The sequence below is a fragment of the Berghia stephanieae genome, chromosome 2 (assembly GCF_034508935.2).
Source record: "Berghia stephanieae isolate SIO BIC M18660-M18661 chromosome 2, UCSD_Bste_1.3, whole genome shotgun sequence".
Lineage (NCBI taxonomy): Eukaryota > Metazoa > Mollusca > Gastropoda > Nudibranchia > Aeolidiidae > Berghia > Berghia stephanieae.
The window spans coordinates 83,804,418-83,820,640 of NC_088361.1; the positions used below are offsets into that span (position 1 = coordinate 83,804,418).

Consider the following 16,223-nt stretch of genomic DNA (forward strand, 5'->3'; position numbering starts at 1 on the left):
AGGAAAGTGCCGTCACGACTGTTGAAGCCTATTGTTATTAATATGAATTTATTGTCGAAGATGTAAAATAGTTTGTCGTGTTGCAACGTCATGTGGCAAGGGAGGTAATTGCGTCAAATGAAATTGAATTTATTTTTATTTCGCTTACCTCCCACACCTCGCTTCATTTCATCTTTAAAGTTTATAATCATAAAATCAGTTACTTATGTCGATTCTACAATCAATTAAAATGTAGGTAACCCATGAAGGTAATTTTAGTATCTAATTATTTAATAAGTGTAGGTTTGCGGTAGGTTTTCCAGTTTCAGCTGGATAGTAACTTCTCGAACTCTCTTAACCGACTTTTGACCCCAATCGGTTCAAACCGGAAGTGATTCTGCTGATGCAAGGTCGAAATTGACCTTGTTTATGTCTCGTTACATATGACATGAATAGGTCGGACAGAGTACGTAACACGTGCGAAGAAACACCGGTTTTGTTTGTTATTTGCGAGAATAATTAAGTAAATTGCCTGTATATTCATAAAACAGTAATTGTCAAGATGTCTAAAAACGTAAGTAGACGTGCCTTAAGGATAATGATGAATTTTTGTCTTGTTATTAGCACGCTATTTCTGATCGCGATCGGCTGACGAAAGATCGTTGTCTAGAAAACGTTCTCAATGGACTCGAGTCTCAGTACTTATTTAGCACACTCAGCTGATCAACTATTGAGTCAGAAATGTGAACGGAGCAGGAAATGAAACAAGTAGAGAAGTGCCAGAAAACAATAGAGATGGTACCCATAATTTGAGCTTTTATATAGTGCAATATCCACGGTGATAGGGAGTTGTTGAACTTGAACCTTAGCCCTAGAGCTATCTAGAGGCCGAGGCCGAGACATAAGTCGAAGGATGCGGACCTCAACTTCAAAAGTCAGGTCCAAGTCCAGGTCACTCAACAGTCAAGTCGAAACGTTCTTGTTGATGGATTGCTCGTTGAATCTTCTCTTCCCTTTTATCTATCAGTTCAGTCCTCCCCCCACCCCCTTTGTTTTGTCTTGCTTATTCTTTGGTAGATACTTCAACTTCAGATTTACAAATTTTCCTTCCTTTTCTGAACTTTTCACTTTCACTACTTTAACTTTTACACTCAACTCACGACTCACTGCAAATGACCTACTAATACTACTAAGCCTTCTAATCACTAATTTATATTTAACTAACAACACAAGTCCTTTTTTTTAAACAGCAATAAAAATAAAATTCATGCGTTAATCCAGGAGTCACCCTACTACTACTATGCCATAACTAAGGTCCTATACTATAAGGCAACAGATGTGATTGGACAATAATTTAGTTTTATTTATTCTGTCTAATTCTACAGGTTCAAGTTATCAAATTAGGAGGTACCACCATAAGAAATTGTCTCATACAGAAGAGATTTAGGTAAGGAAAAAATATTACTAGATATAGAAGACTTTTCTTCTTCTGGTATGCCTTTATATCTGAGTCCCGTTTCGAAGATGAAGCTACTTGTCTTTTTTTTTGAGTTCTTCTAGCGGGTCGAAAAGTTTTTTATGTAGAGAAGGCGGGTGGTTGGATGGGAGCATCACCCTTGAATCATATACCTATGATGTTCGCATGGGTGTACGATCCGATAGTGATGTCGTTTCTTCTTCTCTTTACTAGCCTATCCTGCTTCTTTGGTTTGTGATTGTATTTTTGACAGGGGATATTTTTTTTCTGTAAATCTTCTGCCTGTTTGTTCTTGGTTATTTATAATTTAGCTTATGATATCTTTAGGTTATGATTTTGATTTACATTTGTACTATTTTTGTTAGATTGCTTGTTTTTTTGTTTCAGCGGTCTCTCATATAACCTCAATTGTGTTGGAAGAGACCTAAAGCAACAAACAAACAAACAAAATATGTAGAGAAGTTGTGGAGGGCCATATCTCTGTTCTATGGGTTGTGTATTTTCTGCATTGCTGCAGTATATGCTCTGCATCTTCCTCCTCATCACATGAGCAGACCGGTGACTGTGTCAATTTCATGCATCTGTGCATATGGTTTTTAAGTCTATTATGTCCTGTCCTGAGGTGGAACAGGATTACTTGTTCATGTCTGCTGGGCAGCATAATATATGGGCGTCCTTGAGATAATCATTCGCATGGTGAAAAGTTTTGAACAGAGATGTTGACAATTTTAGTCAAGAGGTCAATTTTTATGGAAAATGAGTTCTCATAAAAAATCATTAAATCAACATTTTTCTACACATTGATGAAATATTTTAATTGAATTCTACTTTGTAATATATTCTTTTAATTTTTTTTTAATGAAGGTAATTATTATACTTAATATCAACTCTTGTCAACTTTTGAAGTGATTTTCTCAAAATTAGGGTTTCACACCCTAGCCCATGCATATGACCATAACTTCATGAAAAAGCACCCGATTTGCTTCAAATAAAGAGTAAAATGCTCAGGAGACATTGGGCTTTCAAAAATGCAAAAAATCGCAAACAAAAATTTTCACTGTGCGACTGATTATGTCAGGGACGCAAACAAATTATCATCTGAACGCATTGGTGTAATGTGGAGGCTCTTAATTATGCGTAATGTCTCGCTGAAATTATGCAGTGTGTTTTTTTGTTCCTTTTTGGTAGCATTTTTTGCGATTCTATCAGCTATAGAAGACTGATTTAAAAGAAATTTTGTCAATCTCTCATTTAAAGGGTGATAGTAAAGATCTTGTCAACTCATACATTAGCTCTCATTCTGTGCCACTGACAGCTTTTATGAAACTTTTTTTTTTTTTTTAAATTTGAACAGGTCAGATAAAGTCAAAGGTCATGTCATTGGAATTGACTTGGGCACAACCAACAGTTGTGTGGCTGTCATGGAGGGGAAAACCGCCAAAGTTCTTGAGAATTCGGAAGGATCCAGAACAACCCCTTCTGTGGTTGCCTTCACAAAAGATGGAGAGAGGTTGGTGGGCATGCCAGCCAAGAGGCAAGCTGTGACAAATGCAGAAAACACACTACATGCCACAAAGAGATTGATTGGAAGGAGATTTGAGGATGCTGAGGTCCAAAAAGATTTGTAAGTGGCATTCATTTCTTTATCAATGGTCTAATTCCAATGTATTGTAAGTGCTTACGAAAGTAAAATCTATAATCTAGAAAACTATAAATCAAATGATTTGAAATGGCCTTTTTTATTATTTTTTTCTCCCAATTTTCAATCCGGCCTTTTTTTAAAGCAAGTTTGTATAGAGTAAGACGTTAATGTTTCCTAAGAAATAAATATTGATTCTACCTATGGCTCTCGAGATGTATTGGGGGTCGGCTCAGTTGGGTGCCAATTCAACACATTGAAATTGAACGAATTCGCTCTCTAATGGTTTGTGCAAAGCAGTGTCTGCAGGCAACATTGTTGCTATTGTTTGATCAGACTTTATTTTTTTGTTCAAGAATTAAATGAAATGATCTTTAAGTCTTAATAAATTTTCAAATTGAGACTTATTTAATAATTTATTTATTTAAATATGTTTGTGCCCTTGTTCTGACTTGATGATTTGTATTTCTATATGACAAGCTGTTATTTTTATTTTTTCCCTTTCTTTCTTCCCCCTTTCCACTTTCATATGTTTGTTACATCCCTGCCATGAACAGGAAGACAGTCCCATACAAGATAGTGAAAGCCTCTAATGGAGATGCCTGGGTGGAGGCACAAGGCAAGTTGTACTCCCCAAGTCAAGTTGGTGCTTTCGTCCTCACAAAGATGAAGGAAACAGCAGGTAAAGAAGAGTGTAAAGCGCTTTGAGCACGTTAAGTGGATATTGCACTATATAAAAGCTCAATTTTTTCAGCCACCTGAACTTGTAACATTGCTATTTATACTTTGAGATAGAATTGGTTAAAATTTCAGTGCTCTGTTTGTGAAAACTGTTCACTATTATGGTCATCGTTGTGTGTATCGGGTTGAATGAGTGAGTGTCAGGTGTGTGACTAGAGTGTGTAGTTGGTGAGAGAGTTAGAATGGTCAGTTTGTAAGAGTAAGAGAGAATGAGGATAACGGAATATGTAATATGAAGGCTTGAGGAAGCAAAACGATTTATTTAAATTACAGTTGTTCTTTATCGAGTTTATTGTAATTATTCCTAATCTACAACAATCTGCTTCAAATTCAATTAAAACTATATCTATTCTTTAGCATTTAAAGGTCCTGTCATGTGTAAATATAGCATTCAAAGAAAGTACCATATTTTTTTTTTTGTATGAGTTATAATTAATATGATCATTGTTGTAAATTCAGATTGCCTATGTCATTTATTGGTCAGTCTTAATCGTAAGATGAATACAACCCTTTAACCTGGCCTTCCATCTTTTTTTTTTCTTACAGATAATTATCTTGGAACAAAAACGAAGAACGCAGTGGTGACAGTCCCTGCATATTTCAATGATTCACAAAGACAGGTAATTTGTCAAATTTTTATTTTACCATTTTGTCTTTTGATTATTCTGCTCCTATCATTTTTTCATTCAATGATAATGTGAAAAGTTGTAATATAGAAAACCACACAAGACAATGGGTTTTGTAGTTGCCAGCGATGATCTTGGCGGATCCACAGGATTTTGGTACTTTTTGAGAAATTTTTTGCTGTGCCGATCATTTTCTTCTGATAAGAGCTTCAGCCATTAAAACACCTTGATGTAGGTGATTATAAGTAATATTGTTGGCCTTTAAAATTGTTTTAAAGAAAAGACAATTTATTTAATATTACATAAAGTAGTGGTAATAAAATATTGCATGAACTTGTCATTTTATATTATTTTTGGTATAGTTTTGAAGCTTCAGCATAAGTGCTGTATGTGTACATATATTATTATTTGTTACTATAGTCCAAGTTTGACCAGTGGACTGATACACTTTTCTCCCTTTTGACAAAATTGCCACAACACTTAATACATATAATTCGATTACAAGACTATCTCGCCATATAACAAGACTGTGGTTAGTCTCTTTTGATCACAAGGGTGGGGGGGTTGGGCTAGTAATATAAGCTTAAATAGAAAAAATATTGCTTATGGCACTTCGCTTACACTGTTTGTCAGATGTCCTTATGTTGATACAGAGATTAAATAATGAATTATAATTATAATGTTCAGGCAACAAAAGACGCTGGCCAGATTTCTGGCATGAATGTCCTTCGTGTCATCAATGAACCAACAGCAGCTGCCCTAGCATATGGAATGGACAAAACAGATGACAAGCTTCTGGCCGTTTACGATCTTGGTGGGGGAACCTTTGATATCTCCATCCTGGAAATCCAGAAAGGAGTTTTTGAGGTCAAGTCAACAAACGGAGACACATTCCTGGGTGGAGAGGATTTCGACAATGCTCTTGTCAATTTTCTGAGTTCCCAATTCAAAAAGGAGGTAAGTGAGATGTGAACAGGATTGAATGGTGAATGTTTTTCAATTCTTCAATGTTAATGCTGAGATGGCAATATTATATTTCAAAGCTTAATAGAATTTCCCTGTCCTGTTTAATGTACATTTTGTTTTCATTTGAGTGTTTGTATGTTATGTTATTGGTTAAATAGATATCTATGGACAACTGTTCTGGTCCTTAATTTTTCAAAACTTTTTTGTACTGCTTTGAAAAAGTCCATGCCAAGTTTTTTTATGATAAACCTCTCAGAAGATGTATTATCTTTAAACAAAAGAAGTCGAATATATTTCACATCCAATAACTTTGTCAAAACCTTTGTAGAATTATAATGCAGGAGAGTCCATTCAAAACTGCCCAAATGGAATTGTCAAATAGCATTGTCCTAATTTAGCTATCTGCTTAGCATTATTTTTATTGTTATACTAACGATTATTATTAATATTATTATTATTGTTATTATTATTATTTTGACAACAGCAAGGCATAGACATTACAAAGGATAACATGGCCATGCAGAGATTGAGAGAAGCTGCTGAAAAAGCCAAGTGTGAATTGTCCTCATCCATGCAAGTAAGTGGTGATCGATGAAAGTTTTTTTTTTTTTTTTAATATTTTAATAAATGGAAGACTTGGTTTCTTGTAAGAAAACAGTTCCTTGAGGTGTCAAGTAAAAAAATTTTGTCACAGTCGATTTTAATTTTCCTTGAAAAGCAAATGTATTGTCATTTTACACAGAATTCAGATCTGCAAATCCTCCTACTCACCATAATTGGTTAACAATCAGTCCTCCAACCTTCTTCAATCCTGTATAAAGGAAGGAAAAATATGAATGCTCTGCTACGATGGAGCTATTAAAAGTGCAGAAAAATTTCCTGCTCTAGGAAGCATCGTCGGTGTGCAAACACTTAGTAGCTTCCTTCGTGCAATTTGAGTCAGCGAGGTGAATAATTTCAGTGCTATTTTTTTAGGTTTCTACAAAAGCTCGACACATTGGTTTCTCACCTATGACTTTTTGAGTCTAGTCTGTTAAGAGCACTGGTGATCATGCCTGCTGTGCCAGATTCCGCCTTTGTGTATTTGGTCGCAATGCTGATAATTTTGAGAGGGAATTATTTGTCAGTTGATGGTAATAGATTTTGGCACATGCCTAATTCTGGTACCTTATCAATTAAAAATTCCTTTTTTTATTATTTTTGTTCTATTTTATTGTTTGTTTGTTTTTTTTCCAATGTCCTTTTTTCTAGCTTTCTGATTCCACTTATGGAAAATGAAGGGTTGACAAGTTTGCTGTATTTAGCCAAATTCTGATATTTTCCTCCAGTTTCAGATTTTTCCATTAAAATTTTAGAGTAAGTTTAATGTTTAACTTTGCTATTCAGAATTAATTGTGTTATCAAATTAAACTGTGTTAAAAGCTTTTCAGAAGCATTTTAAAGTAATAATTTTATAGAAAAGGTGAAAGCTTTATAGATTTTCAGTTTGTTGACTGACGCAACTGTTAATGTCACTGGAAGTGTCAGGATCACACCGTTAATCAGGGATGCCAAATGTCAGGTTTTTCCGGCTTTTTCCGTTTTGTTTGTTTTTCACACCTTTGCAGTTTTTCCTGTCTCCAAGAAGGCCACTGAAGGCCCTTCTTCTCGAGACAGAAATAATATTGGAATTGAAGCAACAAAGGCCCCATACACTTGCAAAGGGGAATTAACTCTCTTGAAAAAATTTGATCGATTTTCCATGCATATGGACTCGAGAGATGTTTTTGTTTGCTCGTTTGCAAAGTTTGATTTCGGTGAAATGTTATGCTTTGCTCAATTTCAGGGTTTGTTTGTTGTTTTGTTTTGTTTTGTTTTTTTGTAAACCGTCAAGCATCCCCAGTTAGTGGATACAATCCATGGTATCTCAATTAAGTTTCATCCATGAAAGCCAGGATCTAGGCAATAAATGGGTTCTTTTTTCTATTATTTTGAGCAGTGTATTTGATTTGATTTTTCTTGGGTTTTTTTTTTTTTGTATTCCAGACAGACATTAACCTTCCTTACTTGACCATGGACGCATCTGGACCTAAACACATGAACCTGAAATTGACACGGTCCAAGTTTGAGTCCATTGTGGGGGATCTGGTGAAGCGCACAATTGGCCCGTGTCAGAAGGCCCTTCAGGATGCCGAGGTGAAAAAGACTGACATAGGGGAGGTCATTCTGGTTGGAGGAATGACTCGAATGCCTAAGGTAAACAGATCTTACATTGTCAATTCTCTATTTGAATTTCATAACAGGAGCATGTAAGCAGACTTCCAGAATATTCCGGTTTTGTTGGTTTGTTTTTCAACCATCAAAATTTAGAAACCTTCAACTTTTATACGTGTTAAAATTTCCCACATATTTTGACAACTTTTTATCTTAATGATAATAATATATGCTTTATTCATCAAAAAAAATGGAAATTCGTTTACAGACATGGCATGCATGAAAATGTATAATTAATGACAATTAATCTTCATTTAGTCTTCCATTTTTTCACAATAAATATGACATCATATCTGATAAATGCAAATATGGGCATATTTTGTGTTTTGACTGGGGGGGGGGGGGGGGGGGGTCATAAAAATGCCTTCTGTATGATTTAATATGAACATTTTCCTTATTGTCAACTGCTTTTTTTTTCTGAATAAAGGGAATTATTTTCTTGATTTCCTCATAAAAGGTCCAGGGTTATTAAGTTATTGAGTTATCAACATATATGTCTTTTGTCAGGTCCAGACAATTGTCCAAGACTTGTTTGGACGTCAACCCAGTAAGTCTGTCAATCCAGATGAAGCTGTGGCTATTGGAGCTGCTATCCAGGTATTTATGCATGCTTCCATATTAATTCATCTGTTAATATGTGTATGAACGAATTTATTGTAATACATATTCAGTATCTGGGTGAGGTTCCTGACCTAGGGGGCAGGGGGGTACACACTGTGTCTTCTATCCCCTTATATCTGTTTTCCAACATACTTTCTGTCTTTGTCTTGGAATGAGATTACTTGGTTTTGTCCTGGCCCTGGCCGGAGCCCTAGCTGGGAGGGAAACAGTCAAATGCATAGTTATTGTTTTGGGAGATGATATATTTTTTCATTGTAAATCCTCTCTCGGTTATGTACTATTATATTTGTTATTTTGAATGTATAAGGTAAGCTTTTGACTGTATTCCTCTTTGTTGGATTGTGTGCTTGTGTCCGGATGAGACTTATAGGTGATCTCAAACTAAGTACATTGGTGGTATGCTCTTGGAATCTACATCTGATCCCTATTTGTTCCCAGTTCCCCTATGTCTTACATTTTCTTGCGTGCTTTAATTGTAATTCTAGAACTTTTTACTATCCCATTTTCTTCCTTTTTACTGGCACTGATATAACCTAAATGTGTTGCAAGCGCCGTAAAACCCTTAAAAACAAACAAACAAAACATATTCAGTTTCAGTTTATCCGAGTAAATATCCTTTATATTTATGTATTCTTTTGAGACAAGAGCATTTATTGTGACACTTGTAATTGTTTGTGTAATGTGTATGCTTATGTATATGATGTATGTGCTTTGACAACAGGGTGGTGTGTTGGCCGGTGATGTGACAGATGTACTCCTGTTGGATGTGACCCCGTTGTCCTTGGGTATTGAGACATTGGGAGGTGTCTTCACCAAACTCATCAACAGAAACACCACCATCCCCACCAAGAAAAGCCAGGTATGTTGTTTATGCTAATTACAAACATTCAACATTCCCCCACCCCCTTCCAACTCCCACTTTCCTTCATGGTGCTCTGGTTTGAAAGAGTAGTGTTATTTCATGTCATGTGTTAGGAAAAGGATAGGTGTAATTTAAGTAAATTTTTAAACTATTTGAGAATTTTGTCAATAATTACAGTACACTTCACTAGTCAAAAATGGTCTGTTGGTTGACAATTCCCAATTCCTTGAATTACTGATTTAGACTCTGTCAGGCTGAATTATGCACATTTCTTCTCATAAAATCCAGTTTATTTATTTTTTTCAACTTTGATGAAACTTCATTTGATTTATTACAAAACGTAGTCCTATTTGTGCTTCATTATAGGGTTATGCAATGGAGGCAGTTATTTTGTCTCTCTGTTACTGGTTATACTTTAAGCACGACATGGGGTTTTAAAAAAAATAATAACCAAAGAGCTGGGTGACTTTAACTTCATATTTCATATTTATTATGATTTGTTTCAGGTGTTCTCTACAGCAGCTGATGGTCAAACCCAAGTGGAAATCAAAGTCCATCAGGGAGAAAGAGAAATGGCCAACGACAACAAACTTCTTGGACAATTCTCCCTTGTAAGTCCGCAAAGTTGGGTTGTTTTATTTTTCCTATTTACACGTAAGTGCACAGGGGAATGAAGGCCAGGGTCTTATTTTAATGTTTTCAGATTTAAATACAAAATTTGAAGGTAGGAAAATGCTTTTTCTTAATAATTGTTTTACAGTATAGAAAAATTCTACTATTTGAAAATGTTAACCATTATAACCCTCGGGGGGGGGGGGGGGGGGGGGCAATAATGTATACATAGTTCCCCTACTCCATCCAAAATCAGAAAGTGTGACTCTTGCCTTTTTTTCGCCATGGTCTTCATATATGTTTTTCCCGTTTAACCAAATGAACGGGTCAGTGGTACCACTTTTCCAGCTTTTTGACAATTGACCACTTTATAAAAATTGCAGTCGGTACTTTTTATCAATTTAGTTTAAAATCTGTCCTCTTTAATTTTTTGTGTATTATTTGCTCTCAAATGCAATAATGTTGCACCTATTATGCAATGCTACAGCAGTATACCAATTTGATACTTTGAAGCTTAATAATTGGCTTATTTTGCGCACTTTTTCAGGCTTTAAAAAAATTGGCCAGGTGGTATCTCTTATGAGTTTGGATATGAGATGTCATAATACTAGATAATACCAATAATTATAGAGGATTTCTCTGCTTTTATTTTTCCTGCCAGTTCTCCACATCTTTATTTTGTTTTGGTTAACACTGTAGAGATACCACTAGAATTAACAAAATTCAAATTAGGTAGTTCTGGGTGTTAAAATAATTAAAATACCTTCTTTTCTTTTTTTTATATGATGGCATTGTAAAATTGAGAGAAAATGATTTGTCTTTTGGTTTAAGGCTGGTGTGTTTTGGTGTCTTCATCAGTTTCTCCCTTATTAGTTAGGATAACCTACTAATTATTTTCTCTTTTATTCTTTTAAAAAGATATGGTTGCATGTTCTATTTATAGGTTGGAATCCCACCAGCCCCTCGTGGTGTGCCTCAGATTGAGGTGACCTTTGACATTGATGCTAACGGGATTGTCAACGTATCAGCAAGGGATAAGGGAACTGGCAAGGAGCAACAAAGTCAGTATGATTGGATAACAACTTTTTTCTATTTATTTTTTGTTTTGTTTCGAGTTTTAAGTAATTGTTACTTATGGTTATGTTTTCTCTCTCTTGTTTTTTTGTTTGTTTAGTCCTAACTGATTACAATACTTTTGAATGGTCCGAGTTATTGGATTAGGGTTAAAGGTTTTGCCTAAGGAGGGGACAAAATGAAATGACTAAAGTGTCCCTTGAACTAGACCAGTTATTAAAAATTTTTAAAGGGAGTTTTAAGACGAAGAAACGCTTCAATGTGTAGTGGCATGCTGCAGATTTTTATAAGTCCTTGTGTCGTATATCCTTGTCTTGGTTTGTGTGATGGAGGTTTGGTAAAATTTGACTTGGTTTTTTTTTTGGTTTTTTTCTTGTTGTTACAGTTGTGATTCAGTCCTCTGGTGGTTTGTCCAAGGATGACATTGAGAACATGATTCGAAATGCTGAAGCCCACGCTGAGGAGGACAAGAAGAAGAAGGAGCTGATTGAAGTCCTCAACCAGGCAGACAGCATTATCCACGATACAGAGAGCAAGATGGAAGAATTCAAAGACCAACTTCCTGCTGAGGAGGTAAGCAATTATCCCATGGTGCTTTTGTTTCATCAACTCTGAACGGAGTTTTGAGAAGGGAGTTCCATTTTTTGCTCTTTTATCATCATGTTAATAAACTTGCCGTATAGGTTAGCAGGTATTATATGGTATTACCACACTTTTATCAGTTTGTATGCACCTTTGGGTGCGTCATGATGTCAAAGTGCAACTGCAAAAGACCTCATGAAAATCTCTTTATTGATATATTAAGTTGTCCGAGATACAGGCAGAAAGAAACCATCAGATTTTCTTAACCATCGGAATCACATTCAAGGAATATAGTTCGAGGTTGATTTCTTTTAAATGTTTTTTTTTTCTTTTAATCTTTGTCTGGCAATGTACCATGCACACTTTTTTAGATTTCAATATTTCTCCAATATAATTCTTTAAAACTCAAATTAAAGCATTCTTCTCATTTACTAGTGAATCCTTTTTTTTTTTTTTTTTTAAATTATAGAAGTTTAATGCAGCCATTTTTTGTTCTCTATTTCCAGTGTCAGAAACTGAAAGAAAAGATTACGTCTGTGAAAGAGATGGTTGCCAACAAGGACAGCAAGACACCAGAGGAAATCAAACAAGAGACATCAGATCTACAGCAGGCTTCCCTCAAACTTTTTGAGATGGCTTACAAAAAGGTGATCTCATCTACCATTGTTTAGTTCAGTATCCACGAGGTGTCCCCAAAGGGCTTTACAAGGAGGCCAAAGTCAACAGCAATACTTGCATGTAGAAAGAGAGACAATGCTTGAAGGCGCTAGTAGTTTTATTTGTCTTGCAGAGACAAGACTTACCATTCAGGCACTCATTTTACACCTGTGTTGTGAGATAATGTGATTAAAAGCCTTTTCCAAGGACTCACGTTTGTGCTGCACAGAGTAGAGAGGGATGGAAACCAGAAACTTAGTGATCTGAAGTCATATCATCATATCACAAGGTGGCTAGTTTAGGCTTAGTCATTTACTGATTGGTCACCTCTTGTCGAAATCATTGATGAATCTTCTGGGGATCAGCGGAATTCTGAGGTTTTTAGAATTTCCCCCAAAAAATTTCAGTTGATTTTGTCCTGTTAAACGTTTTTTGTTGATGACGATAAGCCCAGTATGTGCATCCGCAGAAATATCAGTGCCTTGTATTGCATCATAATTTGACACCTGTGTCCCATTTATATGATGTTACCTAAGACTTAATCATAAGCTACAGGAAATGTGAATGTTTACCAAAATTTATGCCTTTTGGGGAGGGTGTAGGGTGTGAGATAAGTGTCAAGTGGATAAAGCACTACGAATCTGACGAATCTGCCCAGGACACCCAGATTTGAGCCCTGCAAGAAACTTAGCCCCTATTGCTCACCTTGAAGTGCTGCACTGTGGCTGGTACCAGTGTTATCTCAATCCTCCCCAGAGATATATAAGGAAAATGTCCTCTGTGGATCAATAAACAATTTTTTAAATATATGTTTTATTTTATTTTTTCCCCATAGATGGCGGCTGACAGGGAAGGTTCTAGTGGAAGTCAGAATACCTCAGATTCTCAAGACACAACAGGTGACGAAAAGAAGGAAGACAAGAACTAAAAATAGAAAGGAAGGACTTTGACCTTGTCAGGGATGGAAGCATTGCCATTGGAATGTTTCGCTGTAAAAATGCGGTCGAGTGTGATTGTATGTTGATGCGAGTATGAGTGCATGCTGATGTGTTTGGTGTGGTAGAGTTAATACTTGCTGTGGTAATCATGGGAACATTGCACATTGTGCTATTTATACAATTATACCCGTGTAATTGTAGGTACAAATAGACAACATAATGGCCATCATTCATCTTAGTGTAACTGATGAAAATCATTCAAAGTCTAATGACTACTTCTGTATGAGTTTTCTCTGATTTTGTTCCAGCCAAAATGAACCCATCCCCAACTAATGGCCATAACAGTTTTATTATAATGTATGGGATGGCCTCAGTGTTGTACAAATCAAGAAAATTATTTCTATTTATGTATTGTCGTAAAGAAAACAGAGGGGAGGATTATTCTTATTAGAATACTTGCTACCTTCCAGCCATCCAAATCTGCTCTCTGGTTCCCCCCAAACATTGTGTAATATTTCCATTGTATGTATTTAAATCGTTCGGGTCATAACTCGTTGCTATGGTTAGCGCTTGTATATTGTAATTATTTTAACTTTATTCTCAAAGAGTGATACACTGGACCTTGGATATAACAAGAAAAATAATGCAGCTTCGCCCTGTTTCCCCGTTTTTACTTTTTTATTATTGATCAATATTTAGGGGCATTTGACACTGAAAATAAAGTGAATCTCCCCTCCCTCCCCCCATCCCCAAGTTTATCAAACGTCCAGTGTGCAAATTTAAATACCAGATGTATTATTTTGTTGTAGACCAGATGATTATGTCTTTTGTGTTCAGAATTTTCACATTCGACATTATATTTTACACATTGATGACATGTAAGATTCCTATCTAGTGATGGTGCCACTGTTATTGTTCCAGTTATTATTATAATTATTAATATTTGGTTCCTATTTGAATTCATATTTTTTCCCCCTGTTACAGTTACGGCATATGTTATTGTTCCAGTTATTATTATAATTATTAATATCTGGTTCTGATTTGAATTGATATTTTTTCCCCCTGTTACAGTTATAAAGTAAAAAAACAAAAGACTGTTTATCAGATTGTAGAAATAGCATACCTATGTCAATGCCATGTCATATTACCCATTCCTTGTCATAATTTGAAAGGACAAATGGACTATCCCGCATTATTTAAAAGTTTTCCACATGTTACCTGGATGTGATTTTTCACTGTATTGAAACTTCTTTTGTTTATTTAAAGATCATTCACTGACATTGTGTATGGACAAAACTTTGCTTGGACATATTCTGTTAAAAGGTTGAGGAAAGTGAACCCAATGAGTTATGAAAAATGTGACTAATGTTCCCAAAACGTTTTTATGTCAGGGTTGATCTGCTGCGTAGAATTGAATTCTAAGTTTAATTTATAAATTTGTTTTAAAATAAATGCCTTCATGAATGGAAGAGAATGAGTTTTGTATATTAAACTTTTTAAAACTCGTAATTTTCCTCATTCCAATTATAATTTGGGCTTTGACATCAATTTTCATCACATAATACCAGATTGATTCGGTGGATCACAAATGATGGGATAGCAGACTTAATTATGATGATACTATCTAAATTGATAAGAATTGGACAACTGTGACATTATTATTCTTATAATCCAAGAAAAAGTACATAAAAATTTTTTTGGCCAGATTACTTGTTCTTCAAATATTGATTGGTGGATGTGACCCTCAATTTGTCAAAAACTATCAAACTTCTTAGTCCCAGGTTTGAGAATTTTTGACAAGATGACGGTTGTTTTTATTGATCGATATTTGAAGGATGAGTTTTCTGGTCAAAATTTTTGTCATGTGTTGTTTTTTGGGGGGTTTTTTTCAGAGTATGGCCGATTGTATATATTGGCTGGTTGGACATTTGATCCGCTTATCCTTTTCTAACCAGCGTAATTCATAAAAATAGTTAGCCCGTGGATCTTAAACAGTCTTGGTTCAAAATGAATGTAACAGGTTGGTTTGTTTTATTACATAGACAGGCAGGTTTTATTACATAGACAGGCAGTCGTATTGTTATAGCCTGGGTATTTAAAGCAACTTATGGTTAGGACAAACTGAGAAGGATTGAATTAAACGTCAATAAATTGACACGCTATCTAAATGCCATTGTTTTCATTATTCTTTATATGTCCGTTACTGTTGTCTTTTTCTGCCTTTCATCTCCCAAATCTGGTTTTCGTTTCCACGTTGCTCTCTACCTTTGTTTTGTTATTTGACTGGTCCTGGTGGAGGTCCATAACTGAAAGGGAGAGGATCAAATGTATGCTCCCTTTTTTTTTTTTTTTTTTTTAAGATGATAAAAAGAACATACCACTTACTCAAACACCCAACTACACTTGTATGTTGGGTGGAGATCCCTTACTAATGGGATAATGTTGGCCGATGATACATTATGTTGCGAGGAGATCCCTTTTAATGGGATAATGTCGGCCCCTGATACACTGTATATGTTGGGTGGAGATCCCTTACTGATGGTTGGCTGGGTGGGGATCCTCACCTCCCATAGCGGGCAGGGAGGTACATACTGTGTCTTCTATCCCCTTATTATATCTGGTTTCCAACATGCTTTCTGTCTTTGTCTTGGAATGAGATTACTTGGTTTTGTCCTGGCTCTGGCCGGAGTCCTAGCTGGGAGGGAAACAGTCAAATGCATAGTTATTGTTTTGGGAGATGATATTTTTTTCCTTGTAAATCATCTCTCTGTTATGTATTATTATTTTTATTTTGAATGTATAATGTAAGCATTTGAGTGTGTTCCTCTTTGTTGGATTTTGTGCTTGTGTCTGGATGAGACTTGTAGGTGATTTCAAACTAAGTACATTGGTGGTGTGCTCTTGGAATCTACATCTGATCCCTATTGGTTCCCAGTTCCCCTTTGTCTTACTTTTTCTTGGGTGCTTTAATTGTAATTCTAGAACTTTTTACGATCCCATTTTCTTCCTTTTTACTGGCGCTGATATAACCTAAATGTGTTGCAAGCGCCGTAAAACCCTTAAAAACAAAAAACAAACAATTGGTTTTGTCCTGGTCCTGGCTGGGAGGGAAATAGTCAAATGCATAGTTATTGTTTTGTGAGATGATATTTTTTTCCTTGTAAATCATGTCTCTGTTATGTATTATTATATTTGT

The 16,223-nt window shown here is 35.5% G+C and overlaps 1 protein-coding gene across 1 annotated transcript; it reads left to right on the forward strand.

Moving 5' to 3' along the window:
- The first annotated feature begins 356 nt into the window (after positions 1–356).
- LOC144965681 (stress-70 protein, mitochondrial-like) lies at positions 357–15,195 on the forward strand. The gene is made up of 15 exons (XM_078901273.1): positions 357–553; positions 1,365–1,426; positions 2,811–3,080; positions 3,653–3,777; positions 4,383–4,456; positions 5,150–5,419; positions 5,913–6,005; positions 7,454–7,663; positions 8,189–8,278; positions 9,024–9,161; positions 9,671–9,775; positions 10,720–10,837; positions 11,236–11,423; positions 11,939–12,079; positions 12,925–15,195. The coding sequence occupies exons 1-15, from the start codon at positions 542–544 to the stop codon at positions 13,015–13,017; spliced, it is 1,989 nt and encodes a 662-aa protein (XP_078757399.1). The 5' UTR covers positions 357–541; the 3' UTR covers positions 13,018–15,195.
- Positions 15,196–16,223: the final 1,028 nt, after the last annotated feature.